Here is a 25,955-nt window from a genome sequence, read left to right on the forward strand (position 1 = left end):
AATACTCTGATCAGTAGATGGGGGATGATATAATACTCTGATCAGTAGATGGGGGATGTTATAATACTCTGATCAGGAGATGGGGGATGTTATAATACTCTGATCAGGAGATGGGGGATGTTATAATACTCTGATCAGGAGATGGGGGATGTTATAATACTCTGATCAGTAGATGGGGGATGCCATAATACTCTGATCAGTAGATGGGGGATGTTATAATACTCTGATCAGTAGATGGGGGATGCTATAATACTGTAATCAGTAGATGGGGGATGTTATAATACTGTAATCAGTAGATGGGGGATGTTATAATACTGTAATCAGTAGATGGGGGATGTTATAATACTGTAATCAGTAGATGGGGGATGTTATAATACTCTGATCAGTAGATGGGGGATGCTATAATACTGTAATCAGTAGATGGGGGATGTTATAATACTGTAATCAGTAGATGGGGGATGTTATAATACTGTAATCAGTAGATGGGGGATGTTATAATACTGTAATCAGTAGATGGGGGATGTTATAATACTCTGATCAGTAGATGGGGGATGTTATAATACTCTGATCAGTAGATGGGGCATGTTAGGGCCCTATTCCACAGGCCGATTATTGTTCGCATAATGGTTAACGATAAACGATACAAAGCACCGTTATTGCGAAATACCTGAAATCTTTCACCCATTTACATGGAACGATAATCGTTACTTATGATCGTTCTTGCGGTCGTCTTGTCGTCGCTATTGCGTTCATCACTACTGCGAACGACCGAACAAGGTCTTATTCAATGCGAACGAGCAACAATAAAAATAGGTCCAGGTCTTATTAAACGATCAACGATTTCTCGTTCGGTCGTTAATTGTTAACTGCTATTCAACCAAACGATTATCGCTCAGATTCGAACGATTTAACAATAATCTGAATGATAATCATCCCGTGAAATGGGGCCCTTATAATACTCTGATCAGTAGATTTGGCGGGGGTTTATAATACTGTGATCAGTACATTTGGCGGGGGTTTATAATACTGTGATCAGTAGATTTGGCGGGGGTTTATAATACTGTGATCAGTACATTTGGCGGGGGTTTATAATACTCTGATCAGTAGATTTGGCGGGGGTTTATAATACTCTGATCAGTAGATTTGGCGGGGGTTTATAATACTCTGATCAGTAGATTTGGCGGGGGTTTATAATACTGTGATCAGTAGATTTGGCGGGGGTTTATAATACTCTGATCAGTAGATTTGGCGGGGGTTTATAATACTCTGATCAGTAGATTTGGCGGGGGGTTATAATACTCTGATCAGTAGATTTGGCGGGGGGTTATAATACTCTGATCAGTAGATTTGGCGGGGGTTTATAATACTCTGATCAGTAGATTTGGCGGGGGGTTATAATACTGTGATCAGTAGATTGGGCGGGGGGGTTTATAATACTCTGATCAGTAGATTTGGCGGGGGGTTTGTTATGAAACACTGAACAGTAGATTTTGGGGGCAGGGGGTGCTATAATCAATTGGACTGGGGTGTTATAATACTCTGATCAAGAGATTTGGGGGGATGTTATAATTCTCTGAATCACCAATTGGGGGAGGGGTTGTTATAATACTCTGATCTGTAGTTGGGGGGGGGGGGGGGGGGGTGTTATAGTACTCTGATCGCTAGACGAGGGGGGGGGTTATAATACATTGATCAGTAGATTTGGGGGGGGGAATGTTATAATACTCTGATCAGTAGATTGGGCGGGGGGGTTTATAATACTCTGATTAGTAGATTTGGGGGGGTTATTATGCATTGATCAGTAGATGGGGGGGTTATAATATGATCAGTAGATTTGGGGGGGGGGGTTATAATACATTGATCAGTAGAGTGTGAGAGTCGCAGAGTGTGAGTAGTTGACACATAGTTGCGTGAGACATGGAGCTGTCACAGTGTGACGGTGCACCGCTCGCTGCTTACATTTAAAGGGCCGGCAGCGCCATCTCATTGGTGCAGGGAGGAGACCAGTTTGTATTTGATTTTTTTGAAGACGAAGCAGAAACCAAAGTGTCATGGCTGAGATAAAGAGGGCGGAGGTGGCTGTCACTTCTCTGCTGTCTGGGGTCAGGACACTACAGGGAAATTGCACCACGGTAACCGACCACAGACATAGGGTTATTATCTGCCACTGAAAACTGGTTTCCAGCTGCTGCAAAACTACAAATCCCAGCATGCCCTGACAGCCACAGTTGTAGTTTTAAAACAGCTGGGGAGTCACAGGTTGGGGAACAGAGCAGCAGACTCCCAGCATGCCCTGAGACTCCAGGCTACAATATGTGGGAGCTCTAATAATCAGGCATCTAAAAGACATGCTCTGGAAGTGCTGAGAGTTGTAGTTCTGCCACAGGTTGGGGAACACTGTTGTATGTAGATCCTGGCCTTATGGACTTTATACTGGTTGCCCATCTTATCGCCAGCTGTTGCTTAAAAACTACAACTCCCAGCATGCCTGGACTGTTAGCTTTCTGGGCATGCTATATATCTCCCCCTGCTGTTTCCTATCAATGAATAGTCAGCCATGTAGTTTAGAGATGGGCTGGGACCCCTGATACTTAGGGCATTCTGCTCTATGATGTCCCTGCGGCCTAGTGGAGCATATAGGAGGTGGTATTCCTAATGGCATCATCTGTAGATGGCAGCAGGTTTTCTAGGGTGGTCCTCATTCACACATTGCAGATTTGTTGCAGTTTTTTAGGGGTGTCAGACCTGCGGCCCTCCAGCTGTACTTGGGATTGATGATCGTACCATTGAGGAGACTAGCAGTCCCATGTCATCATATTTTTTTTCTTGCAAGTACGGTAGTAAAAATGCCTGTCTTATTCTATGAGGGTCATATTACATCCCACTTACCAAGCCTATTACACGGCTTAATAATTGTTTACCAAGGTCTGTGTGTAGGGATGTCCGTGCAGCCCTTAAACTGTATACATTACTTTTCCACAGTCCTCGGTCTTCTACCCTCTGCTCACTTCCCAAAGCCGACACTGTAGCTTCAGAGTAGGTGTCTGAACTGACAGGCTGCTCAGCCAATCACTGGACAGGACCACTGCCACCAGTGATTGGCTGAGCGGCCTGTCAGTTCAGAGACCCCCTCTGAAGCTCCAGCTGCGGGAAGTGAGTAGAGGGCAGGAGAAGGGCTTGGAAGGTAATTTATACAGTTATTACATCGCTATTACACGTAGCAATGTGCAGTCGGCGGCAGATGATTTTAGGTCAGGGTCAAAAGCTTGTCATCGGCTGATCGTTGTCTCCGTTACATGGAGCGATAATCAGGCCGAATCGGCCTGTACACCAGGGTTCATCTTGGTGATCAGCGCTCCTTTACAAGGCTCAACAAGTCCTTCCTGGGATCAGTCACACTTCCCCTGTTACACATGAAGCTGTACAGACGATTTTTCTAGCAGGTCAGATGAGCCGTCGATTGATGATCAGATGATCACTAGCTCTTTTAGGGTCCTATTCCACAGAGCGATAATCCAATTCAGCCGATTATTGCTGTGTGGACTAGAGACAATGATCAGCCGATGATCGTTTATTTAGGTTCAAATCTAAAATCATCGGGCAGCGGGCTCGACGGGCAGCGTGCGCGGCGGGCGACCGACGATTTCACAAGCACCATGCTTTACCTCTCAGGCCCGCATGCAGCAGCACCTTCGGTGCTTCCTGTCTTAGCTGACCACTCAGCCAATCACTGGCCAGGACCGCCGCAGCCAGTGATTGGCTGAGCGGTCTGTCAGCTCAGACAGGCCGCGCAGGACCAGGAGCAAGAGGGAGCGCAGGAGAAGACCTGCAATATGCTTAGGTAAAGTATGGTGTTTGAACAAGGGCTGCAAGGACATCGGTAACAATGTCCCTGCAGCCCTCGCTAAACGTTTATCGGGCCGTGTAATAGGCCCAGTAAACGAGAGCCAATCTAGCAGATCAGGAGAGGTTTCCTATGGGGATTGGCTCCTGCCCTGGACATTTCCTGACCTGAACAGAGGTGGCAGCAGAGAGCACTGTGTCAGACTGGAAAGAATACACCACTTCCTGCAGGACGTGCAGCAGCTGATAAGTACTGGGAGACTGGAGATTTTTTTTTTATTGAAGTAAATATCTGTCATTTTCTGGCACCAGTTAGATGAGACAACCAAATATACCGTCAGTCCCGGGGGGCCGGGCAGTCGGCTAGGGATTAGCTGTTGTTGTATGACGACTATTTCGGGCCATGACTGGAGTTGTAGTTTTACATCAGCTGGTGAACCCTGTTCTAGTATAGGAGAGAGGTATAAAGCGGTGACCTATGTATGGGAGCATAGTATAGAGAAGTGGCGAGTGCTGCGTCACCGTGTCCCAGCAGCGGGTTATCTCCAGTAGGCAGCTCGCCCTCTTCTATATACCTAGCCCCTTATCACAGGGCAGCACGCTCTCCGGGCTTCCCACTTCTCCCATGCCGCCCGGTCACTTTATCCTGACGTCAGAAATATTTACTAGTCTAGTGTTTAAAGAATGCCTGACACTGACATGTGACCGCTGTCCCCAGCCCCCCACTGATAACGTCTATGATAACGGACGCTCACATCCTCCTCTACCAGGGGACTTCTTGCACTTTTTTTGCAGCAGATTTTAGTTAGTTCTGGTTTTAGGGGATTATTATAGTATATTGCACCTTTTAGTGTTGCACTTTTTTTTCTGCTTACTACGAACGGAAATTGTCATCACCTATAGAAGCCGAAAAAACTGATCACATGCCGTGGAACAGATTTTCTCCTACATTAGTGTCAGGAAACTCCATGCTAACGTGTACACAATAAATGGGCACTGTCACTTTAAAAAAAAATTTTTTTAAATGTGGTAGAAACATGGCCAAGGTTTTAATTGGTGTTTGGACCCCGATTGATTGCTAGAAGGAGCCTGTGGAAGTGCGACCTGAGCACCTTGTCTCCCTGCTTGATGTCACATGACCAAGAGCAATGCCAATTGTAAGGGTCCCACATTTTCCGGAGGTGGAAGCCCTGTAATGGAGTGTTTCTGTAATGGAGCACTGTAGCATCATCCATCACCCCCCCCCCCCCCAATGGTAATCGGTGGAGATGGTGGGCTGGATGACCCCCAACTAACAGCACGGGACTGGTGCCGAGGAGAAAGGTAAGACACACTATAGGGGGCTATCAGTAGGTTAGAGAAACAGTGGCTGTGGTCAGCTCCCAGCGTTATGAGTTCATGCTTTCTTGAATCACATAGGAAGATAGAGCACGAAGGTAAAGCCCCTGGATTCCGGGGTGTTAGTAACAAATGAAGAAACTTGTTTCTGCCGCTCAGCTAGCCGGCGTCTGACCAGTTAGCCGGCTAGCTGAGCTGCGCCTCGTTCGATTGTCTCCTACAGCCATGGTCCTGGAGAGCCCAGATGCTTCCTAGTGACCCATAGGATGGGATATATTCGCTTTCCCTAGATTATCACAGATCCAGATGCCATGATTAAGAGCCTAGCAGGCTCGAAATGCGTCGGAAACTATTTTAGAAGTTTGATTAATAAATATTGGAATTTTATATTTGTGTGTATAATTATTATATATTTTTTTCAGTTTCTTGGTTTAATGGAACATCTAAAGATGCTGTAAATGATCATAGATCACAGGAATCGATCCTCGTTATGTGAAGCCTGTGCTTTGTGTGCCAGGGGATGGTGTGATCCTCAGGGGTGGGCTGCCGTCTGCATTATGCAGTAAGGGTGGGTTCAGACTACGGAATTCTCGCAAATAAATTCCGCAGAATTCCATCGCCTGTACGCGCTAACAACCACGTGCCTTTCCGCCGGCTCCATAGACACCATTCTATGGGCCGGCTGATTCCGCATTCCGCCGAAAGAATTGTCACGTTAATTCTTTCAGCGTAATCAGCTGGCCCATAGAATGGTGTCTATGGAGCCGGCGGAAAGGCGCGCGTACAGGCAAAGGAATTTCGTGGAATTTATCCGCGAGAATTCTGTAGTATTAACCCTTCCTAAGGAAGGAAGGGTCAGTACTTACCATCAGTAAAGTTCTGACCCGTTGCCCATGGTGAAGTATTACAGACAGCTATTAGTGACAGTAATGCGGCAATATTACTGTGGTGGATTCCCTGGAACTGCTTACATATCCGGGTTTGGTTTAAGGTTTGTAAATATCAGCAAGGTAATTCTGCAGATTTGTAAAATCCAGATAATATTAGAGGTGTCAGTGTGGCCCCTGTGTGCAGTGTGGCCCCTGTGTGCAGTGTGGCCCCTGTGTGCAGTGTGGCCCCTGTGTGCAGTGAGGCCCCTGTGTGCAGTGAGGCCCCTATACACAATGTGGCCCCTGTGTGCAGTGAGATCCCTATACACAATGTGGCCCCTGTGTACGGCAAACTGTTCCTCTGCAGTCAACAATTTATTTATTTGCCATTAGTAAGATGCTGGTGTCACACACAGTACATGTAACAAGGACATTATAGCAGCGGAAACCTCTTTTATCTAGTAATGTCATGTACGGTAGAGTCTGGTGTGGCGGCATCTGATAACCAAATTGGCTAAAAGCCTGATCTTGCACAATCTATGGACATATTTGATCCCCTTTGGTGGGATAGTTTGTCATTCCCTATGGGTGGGGGGGAAATAGCTCATTGTTTCCTGTCAGCAGTGGGGGGACAGCTAGTTGTTCCCTATGGGCGGTAGGGGCATAGCATGTCATTCCCTATGGGCGGTGGGGGGATGGATAGCTTGACATTCCCTGTGGGAGGTGGGGATAACCTGACGTTCCCTGTGGCTGGATAGCTTGACATTCCCTTTGGGCTGTGGGGGGATAGCATGTTATTCCCTATGGGAGGTGGGGTGGATAGCTTGACATTCCATGTGGGCAGTGGGGGGTAGCATGTTATTCCCTATGGGAGGGGAGGTGGGGTGGATAGCCTGATGTTTCCTGTGGCGGATAGCTTGACATTCCCTTTGGGCCTTGGGGGGAATAGCATGTTATTCCCTATGAAAGGTGGTGTGGATAGCCTGACGTTTCCTGTGGCGTGTAGCTTGACATTCCCTTTGGGCCTTGGGGGGGATAGCATGTTAATCCCTTTGGGAGATGGGGTGTATAGCTTGACATTGCCTTTGATGGTGGGGGGATAGCCTGATGTTTCCTGTGGCGGATAGCTTGACAATCCCTTTGGGTGGTGGGGGGGATAGCATTTTATTCCCTATGGTAGGTGGGGTTGATAGCTTGACGGTGGGCAATATAAAATATTTGGAAAATTAGTCATTTAATGTAAAATGATATTCTTACACAGGCATATGGTAACAGAGGAACAAAAACTCTACACCAGGTCTGGGTTCACACTCTGGCTTCCAATCCATTTCAATACATCTAATTTTAACGTACTGAAAAAAGTGGTCAACCAAGTTCTTGTGTGCATAGAAAAATCAGATCAGCTTCTATCAGTTTTTATAATGTCATAGGGGAAAGGATTCTGTAGTATGGCGTACAGGAACTTCCTCCCTCCTCGAGACCTCCGCCGGGCTCCTGGATCTCCAGCGCTGACCTGTCACAACCCTGCTCATTGGTCAGTGATCTGACAGGTCGACGCTCGCTTCCCCCTTATTATTGGGCCATGTAATATGGCCTTAGGGTAGTAATATGGTCGGATTCACTGTGGATTTCATGCTGCAAATCCTGTTAGTTTGATTTTCAAAGGGGTTACCCTACCTATCTTCTTTCCACTGCGAGTATGTAACCCGCCCCCTTTAACCCCCCGCAGCATATATTACCTGCTTGGCGCCACGGCTGCACCTAAGGCTCCCGGCAGTCCCGCTCAGCCACTCGGTGACTGCGGCAGGGCCGTGCACTGATTGGCTGAGCGGGACCGACGGGAGCCTCTGATGCAGCCGCGGCGCCAAGCAGGTAATATATGCTGCGGGGGGTTAAAGGGGGCGGGTTACGTACTCGAAGCGGAATGAAGATTCCGATGCGGCTATGTAACCCCATTGAAAATCACACTACCAGGATTGGCAGCTGATTTCGCTGCAAACTTGCAGAGTGAAATCCGCTGCGAATTTGGAACGTGTGAAGCTACCCTTAGGACAACTGCGGTGCTGATAAAAAAAAAAACTGAACTGAAGCTCCAGCTGGTGTCTTCATTCTTTCCTGGTTTGGGCTTTCCCATGATGCACTTTGTCTCCTGTGATCTCTAACTTTTAGATAGCTTACATCTTGCTCAGCCAATCAGAGCTGAGCAACCTGAGTCATCTGAAAAAGAGAGGCTGGCCTGACAGGGCTTAGACCCGCCTTTTGATGATGTCACCCATAAATTGTTTAATAGTGTACTTTTTTTTTTTTTTTTTTAATGTTTCTTAGAGTCTAGCCCAGCTAGAGATCCTGTGCAAGCAGCTGTATGAGACCACAGACACCAGCACCCGACTGCAGGCCGAGAAAGCCCTTGTGGAGTTTACTAATAGCCCAGAGTGTCTGAGCAAGTGCCAGCTGCTGCTGGAGAGGGGCAGTGTAAGTAACCGCACCAGTATGCTTTATTAGGATTTACCCAGTGGTATAGAAAATGTATTTTGTGCACCATTGACATTTCTGAAAAGTTAGTCTAACTTAGCAGGAAGAACCTTTTGCATCTTAAGTCATTCCCTCTGCAGGTCGCTTTTATTGGAATGAATTGTAGGCTATAAGTGTCAGCGAGTCAGGCGCAGATCACATGGTCCAGGGGAGAACCGGAACACAAATGATAACTTTATAATAAAGGAACTGGGAGAAAATTAAATGCACAGAAATCATGTCAGAGGCCGATGGGCAGCAAGAGAAATAATTTTTGGCCGTGCTTCTTTCATTTCTCGGTGGGTGGCCCAGCTGAACACTTAAAGTGTAACTGTCATTTAAATGTCACTTTTCAGAAATCAATAAATATTAATAGTACAAGCGATTTTAAGAAACTCTGTAATAGGTTTTATTAAGCAAAAGAGTTTCCCTCCATTCTCAGAAAGCTGTTTTCCTACCTCCCCCCCCCCCCCACACACACACACACACACACACACACACTTCAGAAGAAGCAGGAATTCTGTGTCCATTATGCTATATGGAGAGGGGAGGGGCTGAGGGAGATGAGTGAGCATGGAGAGGAGAAAAGGCAGCCCTACAAAACAACATCCTGCAATCTTCCCTCACCTAGTTTCCATATAAACACTGACTTTTCTGGCCTCTGGATCCAGCATTTTATGTGCCCAGACAGTCTCCAAACTTCAGGGCTGGTTCTCTCCTCTTCCTGCTCTCTAATCCCCCGCAGCCCCTCCTCCCTTCATAGGTTATAATGGACACAGCAAACCCGTCATTTCTTTATTTCTCTGTAATGAGGATGGGTTTGCCTGATAATGAACAGATAAGAAGTGAGAGGTGGGTACTGGGAAACCGCTTCTTGAGTACAGAAAGAGGCTTTTTGGCTTAATAAAACCTACTACAGAGTTTCTTAATATTGCTTGTACTATTGATTTCTGCAAAAAAGACTTATATGACCGTTACACTTTAAGGGCAATATATCGCCTAGTCAGATACTAAAAACATTTTTTTTTTTTTTCTAACCTGTTTTTTTCTTCTTCTGATTTTATAATTTTTTAGTTATATTCCTTTATACATTCTTATAGGGGCTGCCATCTTGCCTGAGCTGTTTTTAACAGCATTTAGTGACATCCTTCGCAGCAAGCCTCGTGAGCTTATGACAATGAACATTACAAGCATATTCCACTGGTGGCGTCTGTTTGTTTTTAACGCCGACCTATAAGCTTTTGTGCTTGTTCCCCACTCGCTGCACTATGCTGTTATACGCACAGACAGCAAGCAGGGAACAGCGGGAGGGGCCGTCCAAGCGATCCTTAAATCATTTGGGCTGCCGATTTAAATGAGCAGCAGTCTGCTACCACTCTTATTGCATAGAGTAACGCGATGCGGACTGTCAGTGCACAAATCGTGATCTTTCAACATGTTGAAAGACCATGACTTGGCTGATCATTGCCTTTCAAGTTACTTTATCACGCTAAAAGATTATCGGCCTGCACGGCCGTCATTCTACCGAGTAGGGCCGGTAATCGTTCAGTGTAATGGGGCCTTTATACTAGTGCTATCTAGGTACTGGTGTCACATGTCGCTGTAATTCTGTAAAGATCACTTTACAGCAGCCTTCTCCTATCACCACAGACACAACAGGAAGTCTTAGCTTAGTTTTAGGCCTAGTGGTAAGAATGAAAATATTAGATGGTATCATGGAACAAGTCTCCTCACAGTCACAAGTCAACATTCAATGATGACATATTCCCTTAAGGCCATGTTAAAGGGCCCTAGGCTATATGTATATTTACTGAATCTGTTACATGGCTCAGTAATTGTGCGGCCTCTATAACTCAGGTAGATGTGCGGCCTCTATAACTCAGGTAGATGTGCGGCCTCTATAACTCAGGTAGATGTGCGGCCTCTATAACTCAGGTAGATGTGCGGCCAATGGAGGATTCTCAGACATTAGCAACCAACCAGTGAGCGAGCTCCTTCACCGGCTGATTTCTGGCCCTATAACATGAAGCGATATTGGTTGGTTTTGACCTATAATCAGCCCATGTTATAAAGCCGTTACTATCAGGGTTCACTACACATCACAGGTGACGGCTGGGGGTCCCAACAGGGGGGACACGTTGTAGTTTGTGTATTGTCAAGGGACTGTTCTAACAAATAGAAATTTCTCACTCCTGACGTTGCAGGACTCGTATCCTAATGAACTTAAAGTGGTAATCGGCTCATTTAAAACATTTAGTGCGTTGCTGCCCTGGCAGAGAATATAACATACATGCTATTCTTACCTCTCCATAGGTCCCCGGTGCCCTCCGACAGCATCTTTGGGTCTCCAGCTAAATTATTCCACCTCCACTTGGGAGACAAGTCAGTTTTGTAAGTGAAGGCAGGATCTTTCATCCGGTGACTCAAAGATGCTGTAGGAGCACACTGGGGGCTCGAGAAGAGGTAAGAATAGCATGTATGTTATGTTCTCCGCCAGGCCAGCAACATACTAAAAGTTTAAAATCAGTCGAATGCCTCTTGAGGAAAGGATTTTACAGTGAGTAGTTAAAGTTTTAAAATAAGAGACCCCCCTTCTTTTGTGGTGTTAGTAATATTTCTCCTCTCTTTTCTACAGTCTTCATATTCCCAGCTACTCGCTGCGACATGTCTCACTAAGCTGGTGTCCCGGACCAGTAATCCCCTGCCACTGGAGCAAAGAATTGACATACGTAAGTACACAGCGCACATTCTCCTGGCCGTGATGTGGCAGCCAACCCCTCTGTATTCCCTGATAGGATATACGGACATCATAGAGATGGGTCCTACACTTACCACTCTCTTTCTATATTCTATAAGTCACATTGTAAAGTCACTAACAAGAAGCGGCTCTTCTGTCTGGCTCATAGATTCGGAAGCCCTCCTTATGTGAGATCCATATGACACCCGTGTCTCCTAATGGGGCATATGGACAGGTCTTTGACCCCAATGGGTAAAGTTCTCTTGCACCTAGCAGAGGAGCATTGTCTCATAGCTACACTTCAATGACTTCCTGTAGGAATGGCCATATGCATATAATACAGGGGTCATAGTTACATCTTGTGTTCATGCACCAGTTCCACACTGTAGATCCTGTAGTATAATAAAGCTCCAGTTGTGGTCCCAGCTTCATGTTGTAGTACTGAGAGGAAATTGCTGCATATATAGATTTGTTTTAGAACATGTCTCCTCTCCATTTACAGGGAACTATGTATTGACTTATCTGGCCACCCGCCCAAAGCTCGCTTCCTTTGTTACCCAAGCCCTGATTCAGCTGTATGCCCGCATCACTAAACTGGGCTGGTTTGACAATCAGAAGGACGAATATGTTTTTCGTAGCGTCATTGTGGATGTCACTCGCTTCCTGCAGGTTAGTGGTCATGGAGAATCTTCACCAGATTTCATTTCTGGCTCTCAATTTATTATACCCAGCATAGACAGCACTGAATATACCTCATTCTGATCTAATCCCACTATAGGTCATCAGCATCATATGTGTAGGGTGCTGACACCCAAAATCCCCCGCCAACCAGCTTTATGCCAGAGCCATGGCACACAAACAGCTGGAAGTAGGCAGCTCCATACATTCTGTAGTAGGTTACTCCACATCTATGGGAGCTGAGCTGCAGTAACTCACTTTGGCCACTGCACAATATACAGCGCTGTCTGCTTCCTGTTCCTGTTTCACTGTGTATGCTGCGACTCTGGCAAACAGTTCATCTGCAGGGTTCCTGGGTATCTTGTGGATGGATCATTTATAAATTTTGTCTGTAAGGGGGCCTTTACACAGAGCCAGGAACAGATTGTAAACAGGTCATAAAGGAAAGACTGAGTTTTCTCCTCTTTTCAAATCCATTCCTAGCTTTGGCTTCAAAAATCTGTCAGATAAATCTCTCTTTGTAAAGGCACCCTAATGGTCTGTTTACACAAAGCGATAATTCGCCCAATCGATTGTTTCACGATTTTAAAGCAGCGTTTAGACGAATAAATCTTAATTGTGATCATTTTTAAGATCGCTTAAGCCCATCTCACACATAGGTTGAATCTGTGAAAGACTGCTTACACAAAGTGATCTGCAAATTTCTTAGCGAACGACCAACGACGTTTTGAGAACATGTTTAAAGATCACAATGAACGATTTCTTGCTTGTTGCTTGATCGTTCGCAGCGTTTACACGAGCTGATTATCGCACAAATGTGATTTTTATTTCAAAAATTCAAACGATAATCGTTCCGTGTAAACGCACCCTTATGGTGGTTTTACACGGAACGATGTATCGTTCGAATTTGCCCGATAACGGTCGAATTCGAACGATAATCGTACGTGTAAACGCAGCGAACGATCAAGCGACGAGCGAGAAATCGTTCATTTTGATCTTTCAACAAGTTCTCAAATCGTCGTTGATCGTTCGCAGAAAATTCGCAGATCGTTCAGTGTAAACAGTGTTTCAACGATTTCCCCTATGTGTGAGATAGGTTAAGCGATCACAAAACGAATATTCTGTACGATGTATCGTTCCGTCTAAACGCCAATCGTTATAAAAAAAAAAATCATTCATTCAAAATCGTACGATTGGGTGAATTATCGCTCCGTGTAAAACCACCATTAGACCCCTGGTCATCAGGGATGTTATTGATCACAGCTGATCTCACTACTGACACCTGCTGTGGTCAGGAGATATAGGCGGGGAGAGAGGATGACAGCATCATGATCCACTCCCCGGCTGTGTTGCGTTAGCGGCTTATTCCGATATTGTGAGTCTATGAGGCTACATTGTCGGAATTGGTGGACAGCCGGGGAGTGGATCACCGTGCCGCACTCTCTCCACAGCTCTATCTCCTGATCACGGCTGGTCTCAGCTGTGATCAATAACTCTTAACATCCCTAATGACCTGTCAAAAGTTATTTTTCTTGACAGCTACTCTTTATATTATGTATCGATCTTGCTCCATAAATCTGGATTAGACAGACAGACATGTGGGTGTTACACTCTGACACTGTTATATCCCTGCTGACAGTGTCTCTGTTTGATGACTTAGGGATTGGTAAGGTCAGGAAACCAACACCTTGTCTAATCTGTTTGTTTGTGGCTTTATGTAGTGTGTGTATAGAGCTTGTAGATGGCATGTGCTTGCCCGCAGCTTTATTTGGGTTTATCACATGCTTTAGCATAAGATTTCAATGTTCTTCATTGATGTTTTTTTATAAGTTCCAATATAACCACAAGATCTTATGAGGCGGGGGATCCGGCAATCACCAGGGCAGAGTAATTCCTATACCTCAGTGTTGTAATACTGACTCCACCATAGCACTGCAGTGTAATGAAGCAGGAAAAAGAGCAAATAGAACCAGATAGGAAATATCATTCTGTGCCGCCATCTTGAATTCAGTATCATGCTGTATGGTGGGTTAGTCAGATTTCCAGGGATCCTTTCTGACATCTGATAGAATAGAGCTAGTTTGTATTATTTGTATCTATATACTGACTAAGTACTTGTGTACACTCCACAGGACAGCGTGGACTATTGCGTCATCGGAGTCAGTATTTTATCCCAGTTGACCAATGAAATCAACCAGGTAAGCGACTCCTTCCCCGACTCCTGCCAAAGAGTTTCATTTCAGATCTCTCATGTTTTGGGTAAACCGCAAAGTGGACAAAGAGGAAGACCTGGTGAAAGGGGTTAGAAAAACATGGCTGCATTCTTGTCCTCTGGTTGGGTGGTTGAGTTTTGCAGCTCTGTTCCATTGATGTGAATGAAGCTAAACTGTAATACCACACGAAACCTGAGTACAAGGGTGGCGCTGTTTTTTTTTTTTTTTTTCCTGTGTAATCTTGGATAACCCCTTTAAATAATCCTGGCAGACATGGTATAATGGACATGCACTTGAAAGGATTATGAATAGAGATGAGCGAACCTCGAGCATTCTCGAGTCGATCTGAACCTGAACTTTCGGCATTTGATTAGTGGTGGCTGCTGAACTTGGATAAAGCCCTAAGGCTATGTGGAAAACATGGATATAGTCATTGGCTGTTTCCATGTTTTCCAGACAACCTTAGAGCTTTATCCAAGTTCAGCAGCCACTGCTAATCAAATGCAGAACGATCGGGTTCGGATCGACTCGAACCCGAACCCGGTTTGCTCATCTCTAGTTATGAAAAATCACAGCACCACTCCTGTCCTGGGTTTTGTGTAGTATTAAAGTTAATTTCCATTCACTTCAATAGAACCGAGCTGCAATACAACATTAAAACTGAGGACAAGAGAGGTGCTGTTTCTGGAAGAAAGCGGCCATATCTTTGTAAGCCTGTAAAACCCCGTTTAAAGGGTTTTACCACTATAGACACCTATCTTCTAGCCAAATGACAAAGCAGATGAATGAACTTTCTGGGACTTTTCTCTCCCTGTAGGCAGATGCCACACACCCTCTGACCAAGCATCGCAAAATTGCTTCATCCTTCCGAGACTCCTCTTTATTTGACATCTTCACGCTGTCTTGTAACCTCTTAAAACAGGTAAGACATGAGAACATGGTAAATGGATTTTTTCTTTTTAAGTGTTTTTTTTCCCCCTACATCACCTACCATCACTGATCACACAAAACCATGGGGGGGGGGATTTTTAAAGACCGGTGTATGTGTATGTCTTATATTAGGCCCCCTTTCCCCCAGCAGGATTCACTAAGAGGCGCGCGCCTCTTAGTGAATCCGGCTGGCCAAGCGCCCGAACCTGCGCCTGGCGTACTAAATCTACACCTTCCAGCAGGTGTAGATTTGGATCATGATTTACGCCTGCAAGCCTCTCCCCGCCTCATCACGCCCCCCTCCCCAAGCTCCCTCAGCCCGCCCATTGGGCAAGCAGGCAGTACGGCAGGGAGAAGCGGTGAATCTGCACCTTTCTCCTGGCCTACGCCTCGGGCACAGCTACACCTATGCATTTCATTATGGTAACCAGGTCATGTGATCACCACCCTGACCCAAAGAAAAATCACAGTGTTTAATGTGTCAGAGGACGGTGGTCTGTCCTGGGTCAGCTGACTTCCTGTGAACTACATGCTATCAGGATAATACTGTAGTTATGCACCTCCCCTAAGGCTATGTTTTCTTGTTGCGTTTTTTCAGCTTTTTTCAGCTCTCCCCATTGGTTTTTTTCAGCTTTTTTTTTTTTTTAATATATATTTGTCTGTGCACGTTCTATAACTATGACTTTTTATTTCTATGGTGCCTTGGCTACTAGTTCTGCCACTTTGGTTGGGAAATTGTAATTTCCCCCCGCCCCCCCCTTTTTTTTTATTTTAAGGCATCTGGGAAGTCATTGCTGCTGTCTGATGGGTCCCAACAAGACCTCCTTATGCAGCTTCTCAAGCTCACCCACAGCTGCCTGAACTTTGACTTCATTGGCACCTCCACAGACGAGTCGTCCGACGACCTCTGCACAGTACAGATCCCCACAAGCTGGCGTTCAGGTGAGAGAAGGCGGGGATGTTTGCAGAAGTAAAAGAGGGATGTCCTGACACATTCTCATATAATCTCTGTGTCTCCGCAGCTTTCCTCGACTCCTCCACGTTACAGCTCTTCTTTGACTTGTATCATTCCATCCCCCCCAACTTCTCCCCATTGGTGAGTGGACGGCTGATAGAAGAAGCCAGGCTGGTTTTGTTCTATTATATCACAGCTCTTACTTCCTGAGGTTTTTTTTTCTCACCTCCGCAGGTCCTCTCGTGTCTGGTACAGATCGCCTCTGTCCGTCGCTCCTTATTTAATAATGCAGAAAGAGCCAAGTTTCTATCTCACCTGGTGGACGGAGTGAAGAGGATTTTAGAAAATCCACAAGTAAGTAACTTGAAAGGTTTGTTTTAGGGGTCAAAGGCATTACCTATCTACAGGATGGATGATTGGTTGGGTTATCACCTGTGGGATCCTGCCATCAGTCACAGCAACAATGGTCCTGTGTCCCCCTGGTAGAAAGAAACTGCGGCTGGATATGTGCAGTGCTGCTCCATTCAGCTCTATGAGTTAAGTGGAAGAGCTGCATGCATTTACGACCTCTACCAAAGGGAATGCAGGACTCCTTATTTTCTTAAAGGGGTAGTTAACCAAAAAACGTTGTTCTTTGAAATCAACTGATGCCAGAAAGTGTCAGAGATTTGTAATTTACAAAAAAAAAAATCTCCAGTCTTCCAGTACTTATGGGCAGCTGTATGTCCTGCAGGAAGTTGTGTATACTCTCCAATCTAACACAGTGCTCTCTGTTGCCACCTCTGTCCGTGTCAGGAACTGTTCAGAGTAGCAGCGGAATTCATATCCTCCAGACTGAAAAAAATACACAACTTCCTGCAGGACATACAGCAGCTGATAAGTACTGAAATACTTCAGCTTTTTTAATAGAAGTAAATTACAAATCTCTGGCATCTTCTGGCACTGGTTGATATGAAAGAGAAAATCCCCTTTTAATTGGTGGGGGTAGACCCATATCAGTCAAATACTTATCACCTATGCTGTAGAGAATTAATTTCCTTTATGGAAATCCTTGCCTGGCTTGACCATTTAGATAACTAAAGTTTACCATTTTTTTGCCCTCCAGAGTCTTTCTGACCCTAACAATTACCATGAATTTTGCCGCTTGCTGGCACGCCTGAAAAGTAACTACCAGTTAGGGGAGCTGGTGAAAGTGGAGAACTACCCCGAGGTCATCAGACTTATTGCAAACTTCACAGTCACCAGTCTTCAGGTATGTGATGGTGAGATGCAGTGGGAAATCATCATCTTATCCATCCCTTTCATATATGGTTGCATAAACTAATAAAGATTTACTCATTCATTTGTTAAAACCAGAGGCAAACTAGAGGCCTCATGCTGCATTGTGGGCTATTAAAGGGGTATTCCAGGGTGGTAAAATGTTGAATCATCTCCTCCTGGAGATTAACATTTTTTTTCCATACTTATTACCTTATCAGCCTCCTTCTCCCAGTTCGGAGATGCTGCTTTTTGCTGAAGAGACAGAAAACTTTGTGTGAGCTGTTTTCTCCATTTCCCCCCTCCTTCTGAGACGGCTCATGTAAACTCCATCCCTGGCTGGTTGTCTCTGCACTAGACAACCAGCCAGGAGGGTTAATCTGAGGTTAAGTTGCTGATGAACTGTGATCTACCCTTCTTGCATCACAGAGTGCAGAGAGAGCCGGCCAGGGACGTGGTTTCCATGAGCCATTTCAGAAGGGAGGGAGATCAGAGCAGAGATGGAGAAAACAGCTCACACACAGTTTTCTGTGCCTTCAGCAGAAAGCAGAAGCTCAGAACTGGGGGGGAAAAAAACAGATAACACGTATGGGATGAATTATTAAGCACAGGAGCAAAGCACTGTGGAGGGAAAGGCATCGTTGAACTGATCCCATTCATTTGAATGGGACAGTTCAATAAATGTGGGGTTGCAATCTTGCTGCCGGACAGCCTGTATGGAGGAAGGCATTCTGCAGCATTTCTGGTTCAGCCTGTCCGATGACAGACTTTTAACTTAAAAAAAAACAGATAAAAAGCCCGATGACAACTGATGCCCTTTTAGCATCGGTTGTGGTCAGTTTCCGACAAAAAAAAATGAAAAAGATGCAACTGATCAATGTAAACCTTAGTCTCCAGTAGGAGGGACGATTCAATTTTACCTGAGCGGAATACCCCTTTAAAGGGAACCTGTCACCCCCCGTGCCGGGGTGACAGGCTCCCGACCCCCCGTTAGAGACCCCTATACTTACCTCATCCCGCCGGGTCCCGCTTCTGGATTCGGTCGGGTCCCGGAGATCTCAGCCGCTGCAGCCCGGCGCGCGCGCTGACAGATGAGTCCAACGCTCATAGAGAATGACGGAGCGCTGGACACTCCTGTCATTCTCTATGGGTGTTGGACTCATCTCTCAGCGCGCGCGCCAGGCTGCAGCGGCTGAGATCTCCGGGACCCGACCGAATCCAGAAGCGGGACCCGGCGGGATGAGGTAAGTATAGGGGTCTCTAACGGGGGGTCGGGAGCCTGTCACCCCGGTACGGGGGGTGACAGGTTCCCTTTAAGGGTCAGGCACCATAATAAAGCCATAAGCATAAGGCCTAAATGTTGTCATACACATATCCCAATGTTTTGTCTAACCATTATCAATAGAGATGAGCGAACCTGGAGCATGCTCGAGTCAATCTGAACCAGAACTTTCGGCATTTGATTAGCGGTGGCTGCTGAAGTTGGATAAAGCCCTAAGGCTATGTGGAAAACATGGATATAGTCATTGGCTGTATCCATGTTTCCAGACAACCTTAGAGCTTTATCCAACTTCAGCAGCCCCAGCTAATCAAATACCGAACTTTCGGGTTCGGATTGACTCGAACCCGAACCCGGTTCGCTCATCTCTAATTATCAATATACCTACAAACTTCCAGTAACTTGCAAACTCATCCACAAACCAAGTGAGATACGCGGCTACTAGACTGCCCTGGGTGCACTGGGTTCAGAGAGTTTTTCCCTTTACCGGTGTAACACTATAGACACAATAGAGTATTATACCACCTTATAATTACAGCCATTGTAGTCAGGTTTACATGACCTATACTTAGATCTTGTATGTGTATTCATCAGTTTTCTTAAAGTGTCACTGTCACCATAGAAAACATTTTGACATGTCATAGAGACATGTGAAAAGTTTTGATCGGTCGAGGTCTGAGTGTTCAGAACGAGCGGGGAGAAGACCACCCTGCTCCCCACTCTTTGTCAGCATAATCAGTCGGGCTTCATAGAATTACATTTTGAGCCCAACTGATCACATGACTCACCTGGGAGTGGACTGCGCATAGCATGGTCTTCTGGTCGGTACAGGTCTGAGCATTCAGACCTGAACTGCTCAGAACTTTTGACATGTTTTTATGGTCTTAGTGACACTTTAAGCTTTTTAGTGTTTGTTCAGTGGTTTCACTTTTTCTCCAATATATCAGTCTATAGAATAATAGATTTCTCCACTTCTTCCAGCACTGGGAATTTGCTCCCAATTCGGTACATTATCTCCTGAGCTTATGGCAGCGTCTGGCCGCATCTGTTCCCTATGTGAAGGCAACAGAGCCTCATCTTCTGGAGACCTACACACCAGAGGTGACCAAAGCCTATGTTACATCCCGCCTGGAGTCTGTTCACATTATCCTCAGGTACAAGGACAGGATCAATTCCATTTCTGTATGTATAATCCTGGATGTTCAGACTCGTCAGACCTTCTTTTTTGCTAAATATAATAATTGCTTATACACAAACAGACAACCTGGACTGTATATAGTTCTACTTTGTTATCTTTACTATGTTTTCTATTACTGTTCATTGGAATTGGATCCATAATCGCAATCATATTTTATCGTTCTATTCATGTACGTATCCTTTACCCAACAGGGCCTGCGTGCCTGACAGAAATTGTCACTTATCACTTAATGTACAATAGATGCAATCCTGTTAATTCTGTTTTCTTGATAAAAATAAATAAATAATTGCTTATAGACAGCAATAATAATTGTAACAGAGCAATAATAATAATAATAATAAGACAGCAATAATAATGGTAAGACAATAATAATAGTAATAAGACAGCAATAATAATAAGGTAATAATAAGACGGCAATAATGAGCTCTTGGGTTGGGATATTTCAGTCCCATCACTTCCTATAACATGATGGGCAGGAGCTGGTAATATGTTATAATATTACAGCTTAGTCCTGGTGCTGTGTCAGCTTTATTACTAGAAGATGCCATCTGTAACTAACTGCAGATATCCTGCTGTAATAGATTAGCCCGAGCCTATCTGTAACCCCTTAGATGCTGAAGCAAATACCAGCATCACCCCCCCCCCCACACCACCACCACCACTTATGTTTAGAGGGTGGGGTGTACCATAAAAAACTATAACTTGTCCCACAAAAAAAACAAGCTGCCATGTTAATGAAAAATAGTCCGCTTTCTTGCAGGCTAAAGTAAGGATAACACTGTGCCGTAGCAACTGTTCACAAAATGTTCTTACATTTTATATCATGGGTCTCCAAACTGCATTTACTAATACTACATTTCTCATCATGCCTGGACAGCCAAATCCAAAGCTTTAGCTGTCTGGGCATGATGGGAATGGTGGTTTTGCAACAGCTGGAGGGGCGCAGTTTGGAGACCTATGACTTAGGCTACGTTCACACAGAGCAAAAGGAGCGGATTACGCAAGGAAATATTTCCGCCTGAAATCAACTGACGCTGAATTCCGAGCAGAATATAAGCAGAATGTAAGCAGAATCCCTGCGTATTCTGCTAGGAAAGTGTTCAGCTCGTAATCAGCTCTTGACAAATTCAGCGCGGAATACTCGAGGAATCCGCGCTGAATCTGCATGCATTCAGCGCTGAAATTCAGCGAGTATTTGGTGAGTAAACTAGACTATACCAGAACATATACTAGAATCCTCCTCCCCCCCCTTTTCCCCATTTCCGCGCTGATTCAGCGAGTAATTTCCGCTTGTATTCCGCTTGCATTCCGCGCTGAAACAGAAAATCAGAGCCCCATTGATTTGTATAGGCTTCCGCTAGCGGAAGAATGAACATGTTCATTCTTCTGGCGGAAAGCGGATTAGTTCAGTGCGGAAATTCCACTGTGTGAACTGCAGAGCAGAATTTCCATTCAACACAATGGAAATTAGCTCTGCACCTATTTTAACGGCTGAAATTTCAGCGCTGATTCAGCGCAGAAATTCAGCTGCTTTTGCTCAGTGGGAACGAGCCCTTATACCATGCAACATTGAAGCCACAAGACTTACATGTAGCCGCTTGTTTTCAGGGACGGCCTGGAGGACCCCCTAGATGACGCAGGTCTGGTACAGCAGCAGCTGGATCAGCTTTCCACCATCGGGAGATGCGAGTATGATAAGACATGCGCCTTGTTGGTGCAGCTCTTTGACCAGTCAGCTCAGACCTATCAGGAGCTTTTGCAGAGTGGATCGGCCCCCAGCATGGAGCTGACCGTGCAGGAAGGTAAGCAGCTCGTAGCTGTATCAGGAGCGGGTGTGGAATCAGAAAATGGCAACCAAAGACCATTATACAAAGCTGGAGAGCCATCTGCCAGCCATCCCGCTGCCGCCTTCAGAGAGGTCTCAGATACACAGTAGAGCGACTCCTCTTCTGATAGACCCGGCAAGTCAGTTTTTTTTTTATAGCATAAGCCAATGTAATGCTTCGCTTCCCCTACAATGGCCACTTCTTCTGTATAATGTCTGCTTTTCTTTATAAGCTCATGCCTTTGTTTTTTTGTATTTTTGCAGGTCGGCTCACGTGGTTGGTTTACATTATCGGTGCGGTGATAGGAGGCAGAGTGTCTTTTGCCAGCACCGATGAACAGGACGCCATGGATGGAGAGTTAGTGTGTCGGTAAGCATTGTTTGACTAGTTTCTCCATCAGCGCTCCCGAGAGCCAGAGACCAGCCTGGATGATGTATTACATACTTTACTTGTCTATGGACAGTGACCGAGATGACTCAGTACTGAGCTCTGCTATCTAAACAAGCTTCCTGTTCACAATGCAGACATGCTTATTTATTATTTTTTTCTGGATCCACAAAAAATAGTACCTACATTTACTTACATTATAGTCCATGTTTGCAGCACAGAGCGGCCCATAGAAGTTAGTGGATCAGTGAAGAAAACAGAGAGCATATAGATCACCAAGCGTATCCCATCCATGTTTGTAGATTGTTTGGCTGGCAGTCATCGAGGTAGTTGCCCCAAAAAAATTTCCTTCAAATGAACTGTTGCCAGAAAGTGCCAGAGATTGGTGATTTACTTCTATTAAAAGAGCTGAAGTATTTAAGTACTTATCAGCTGCTGTATGTCCTGTAGGGAAGTGATGTATTCTTTCCAGAGTGCCGTGTTAGGCTGGAGAGAATACACCACTTCCTGCAGGACATAAAGCAGCTAATAAGTACTGGGAAACTGGAGATTTTATTAATAGAAGTAAATTACAAATCTCTGGCACTTGCTGGGACCAGTTGATTTCAAAGGATTTTTTTTTGTGAACAACCCCTTTAAAGTCTAATGAAGAATCAAGGCGAAGATTGAGATTAATGGGGTCTGAACACCCAAACCCCATCCAATCAAAATTTTTGAAACATCTGTGTGACGTGTCAAAAGTTTTTTGTTTCGTTTTTTTTTTTCTTAGATGACAGGGACACTTTTTAAAGATGATAGCAAGAGGTTGAATTGGTCTAAACTAATTTGTTTCCCCAACAGCGTGCTGCAACTGATGAACCTCACAGACTCGCGTCTAGCCCAGGCCGGCAATGAGAAGCTGGAGCTGTCAATGCTAAGCTTCTTTGAACAATTCAGGAAAATCTACATTGGGGATCAAGTGCAAAAATCATCCAAGGTAAAAAAAAAAAAAAAGATATATATATATATATATATATATATTTTTTTTTTTTTGATTCTAAGAGAGAGTTGAAATGTAGCTATTTCTATACCTGTTTTGATGGAGTAAATCTCTTTTTTTTGCCACATGTTGGAGTGCTGCACACTTTAGCTGACTCTCTCTCTCTCTCTCTCTCTCTCTCTCTCTCTCTCTCTCTCTCTCTCTCTCTATATATATATATATATATATATATATATATATATATATATATATATAGGACTTTAAGCCACAATGCATACCCAGCCAACCAGATGTGATAGACTAGTTTCTCGGTTACCACACTGATAAAGAGGATGATACAGCTGGTGGGAGAGGGGCATATTCCACGGGCCGATCAATAATGTAAAAGAGTGCCGATCTGCTAGATCGGCGCTCATTTACTGGGCCTATTCCACGGCCCGATGATCATTTAGCGAGAGCTGCAGGGACATCAGTACCGATGTCCTTGCAGCATACATTACCTAGCAGGGCTTCTCCTCCGTCTTCATCCCGGTCCCATGCGCAGCATCAACTCCGGAGCGGCCTGACTGAGCCGTCAGACTGCTCAGCCAATCACTGGCCAAGGCGGCACCGAAGCTGGGATTGAAGACCGGGATGAAGACGGAGCGGAGGAGAAGCCCTGCTAGGTAATGTATGCTGCTTAAATCGACGGTCGCCCGGTCGGTGCCCGATGATTTTAGGTTTCAGCCTAAATAAATGATCAGCCGATGACACGATCATCGGCTGTCGTTTTCTCTATTCCACCGAGCGACAATTGGCCGAATCGTCCTGATTCGGGCGATTATGGCTCCGTGGAATAGGCCCCTAACTCAGGCTTGTAATGTGTGTATTACACACATTAAGTGTGGGAGATTTATCAAACTTGGTGTAAAGTAAACCTGGCTCAGTTGCCCCTAGCAACCAATCAGATTCCACCTTTCATTTTCCAAAGAGTCTGTGAGGAATGAAAGGTGGAATCTGATTGGTTGCTAGGGGCAACTGAGGCAGTTTCACTTTACACCAAGTTTGATAAATCCCCCCCATTGCTTCTGTATCATGTGCCATGTACAACAATGGTGGTATGGGAATAGAATCAATCTAGAAAGTGGAGAGATTAGTAGAGTAATGGATTACAGATTCTTCCTGTTTATTTTCTGACACTGTGTCACGTCCGTTCTTTTGCAGCTTTATCGACGTCTTTCAGACGTTTTGGGTCTGAATGATGAGACCATGGTGCTGAGCATCTTCATTGGCAAGATGTGAGTAAATTTCTGGTGCATTAGTCCATACAGATGTATACAGTATATGGTAGGAGAGCACGGGGGCAGCATATCCCTGTCTCTACAGCTCAGGCCTTCATCTTAAACCTCTTTAAAGGGGTTATCCAGCGCTACAAAAACATGGCCACTTTCTTCCAGAGACAGCACCGCTCTTGTCTCCAGCTTGGGCGGGGTTCTTGCTGCTTAGTTCCATTGAAGTGAATGGCGCTTAATTGCAAAATGCACCTGAACTGGAGACAAGAGTCGCGTTGTCTCTAAAAGAAAATGACCGTGTTTTTGTAGCACTGGATAACCCCTTTAAACATTAACTTCCGATAGACAATGTGAATTGACCTTTACTGTGTAAGTAAAATAGTAACCTGCTGTCTTGTGTTTCCCACAGTATCACCAATCTCAAGTACTGGGGTCGCTGTGAGCCCATCACATCAAAGACTCTACAGCTGCTGAATGACCTGTCTATAGGATATCCTTTACTCTGTGCTGGATTAGTGTAGACTAGAGATGAGTATGCTCAAGTCCAGTCATTCTGCATTTCAATACCAGCGGCTGCAGAAATTGCATGCAGCCCTAGGGAGTCTGGGAAAACATGGATATACAGCCTAGGGTTACGGCTCTATCCAAGTTTTCCAGGTAGTCGGCACGATTGTGGGGATAATAGATGTATACAGGGGGAGCGTAAAGCTTTATTGCATTAGTGCAAAAAAAAAATGAAAAATTGAGGTCAATGTTAAACATTTTGAATGTTTCTGTAAGAACTAAACAGTTTCTCATAGCTTCAACCTGGGAGGGGAGCGTGTTATTTCTTCATTCCTCCTTAACCTCTTGCACATACAGCAGTGTAAGGAAGCTGGTGAAGCTCAGTGCTGTCCAGTTCATGTTAAACAACCACACAGTAAGTACAGTCTTACAGGAGGGGGACATATTAGTAAGGTGTGCTGTCTGGTGGGTTATAAATAACATTACTGGTGACCAGTGTGTTAACAAACCACATCCTCGGTGTCTAGCAGATTAATAAAATGACATTGTCATTGTCTAGTGTGTTAACAGATTATATGCCTGTTGTCCAGTGGGTTAGCATATGACCGTTTCTGATATATTATGAGATTATATATCTTGTGTGTATAGGATGAATAACACACACCGCATCCCTGATGTCTGGTGGGTAAACCTACTGCATCCCTGGTATCTGGTGGGTAAACACACCGCATCCCTGGTGTCTGGTGGGTAAACACACCGCATCCCTGGTGTCTGGTGGGTAAACACACCGCATCCCTGGTGTCTGGTGGGTAAACACACCGCATCCCTGGTGTCTGGTGGGTAAACACACCGCATCCCTGGTGTCTGGTGGGTAAACACACCGCATCCCTGGTGTCTGGTGGGTAAACACACCGCATCCCTGGTGTCTGGTGGGTAAACACACCGCATCCCTGGTGTCTGGTGGGTAAACACACCGCATCCCTGGTGTCTGGTGGGTAAACACACCGCATCCCTGGTGTCTGGTGGGTAAACACACCGCATCCCTGGTGTCTGGTGGGTAAACCTACCGCATCCCTGGTGTCTGGTGGGTAAACCTACCGCATCCCTGGTGTCTGGTGGGTAAACCTACCGCATCCCTGGTGTCTGGTGGGTAAACCTACCGCATCCCTGGTGTCACCAC

General features: G+C 45.2%; 1 protein-coding gene across 1 annotated transcript in view; it reads left to right on the forward strand.

The window, feature by feature from the left end:
- XPO7 (exportin 7) overlaps positions 1–25,955 on the forward strand; it is a 43,280-nt gene that overhangs the window by 1,625 nt on the left and 15,700 nt on the right. Inside the window, exons 2-17 of the mRNA XM_069944347.1 lie at positions 8,376–8,522; positions 11,197–11,290; positions 11,801–11,967; positions 14,109–14,174; positions 15,007–15,111; positions 15,896–16,061; positions 16,142–16,215; positions 16,309–16,428; positions 17,180–17,326; positions 19,592–19,764; positions 21,417–21,610; positions 21,898–22,003; positions 22,862–22,997; positions 24,204–24,277; positions 24,681–24,761; positions 25,127–25,190. Of these exons, the coding sequence (XP_069800448.1) occupies positions 8,376–8,522; positions 11,197–11,290; positions 11,801–11,967; positions 14,109–14,174; positions 15,007–15,111; positions 15,896–16,061; positions 16,142–16,215; positions 16,309–16,428; positions 17,180–17,326; positions 19,592–19,764; positions 21,417–21,610; positions 21,898–22,003; positions 22,862–22,997; positions 24,204–24,277; positions 24,681–24,761; positions 25,127–25,190 (1,914 nt within the window). The remainder of the gene's footprint in view (positions 1–8,375; positions 8,523–11,196; positions 11,291–11,800; positions 11,968–14,108; positions 14,175–15,006; positions 15,112–15,895; positions 16,062–16,141; positions 16,216–16,308; positions 16,429–17,179; positions 17,327–19,591; positions 19,765–21,416; positions 21,611–21,897; positions 22,004–22,861; positions 22,998–24,203; positions 24,278–24,680; positions 24,762–25,126; positions 25,191–25,955) is intronic.

This window comes from Dendropsophus ebraccatus, chromosome 1 (assembly GCF_027789765.1).
Source record: "Dendropsophus ebraccatus isolate aDenEbr1 chromosome 1, aDenEbr1.pat, whole genome shotgun sequence".
NCBI classification, from domain to species: domain Eukaryota; kingdom Metazoa; phylum Chordata; class Amphibia; order Anura; family Hylidae; genus Dendropsophus; species Dendropsophus ebraccatus.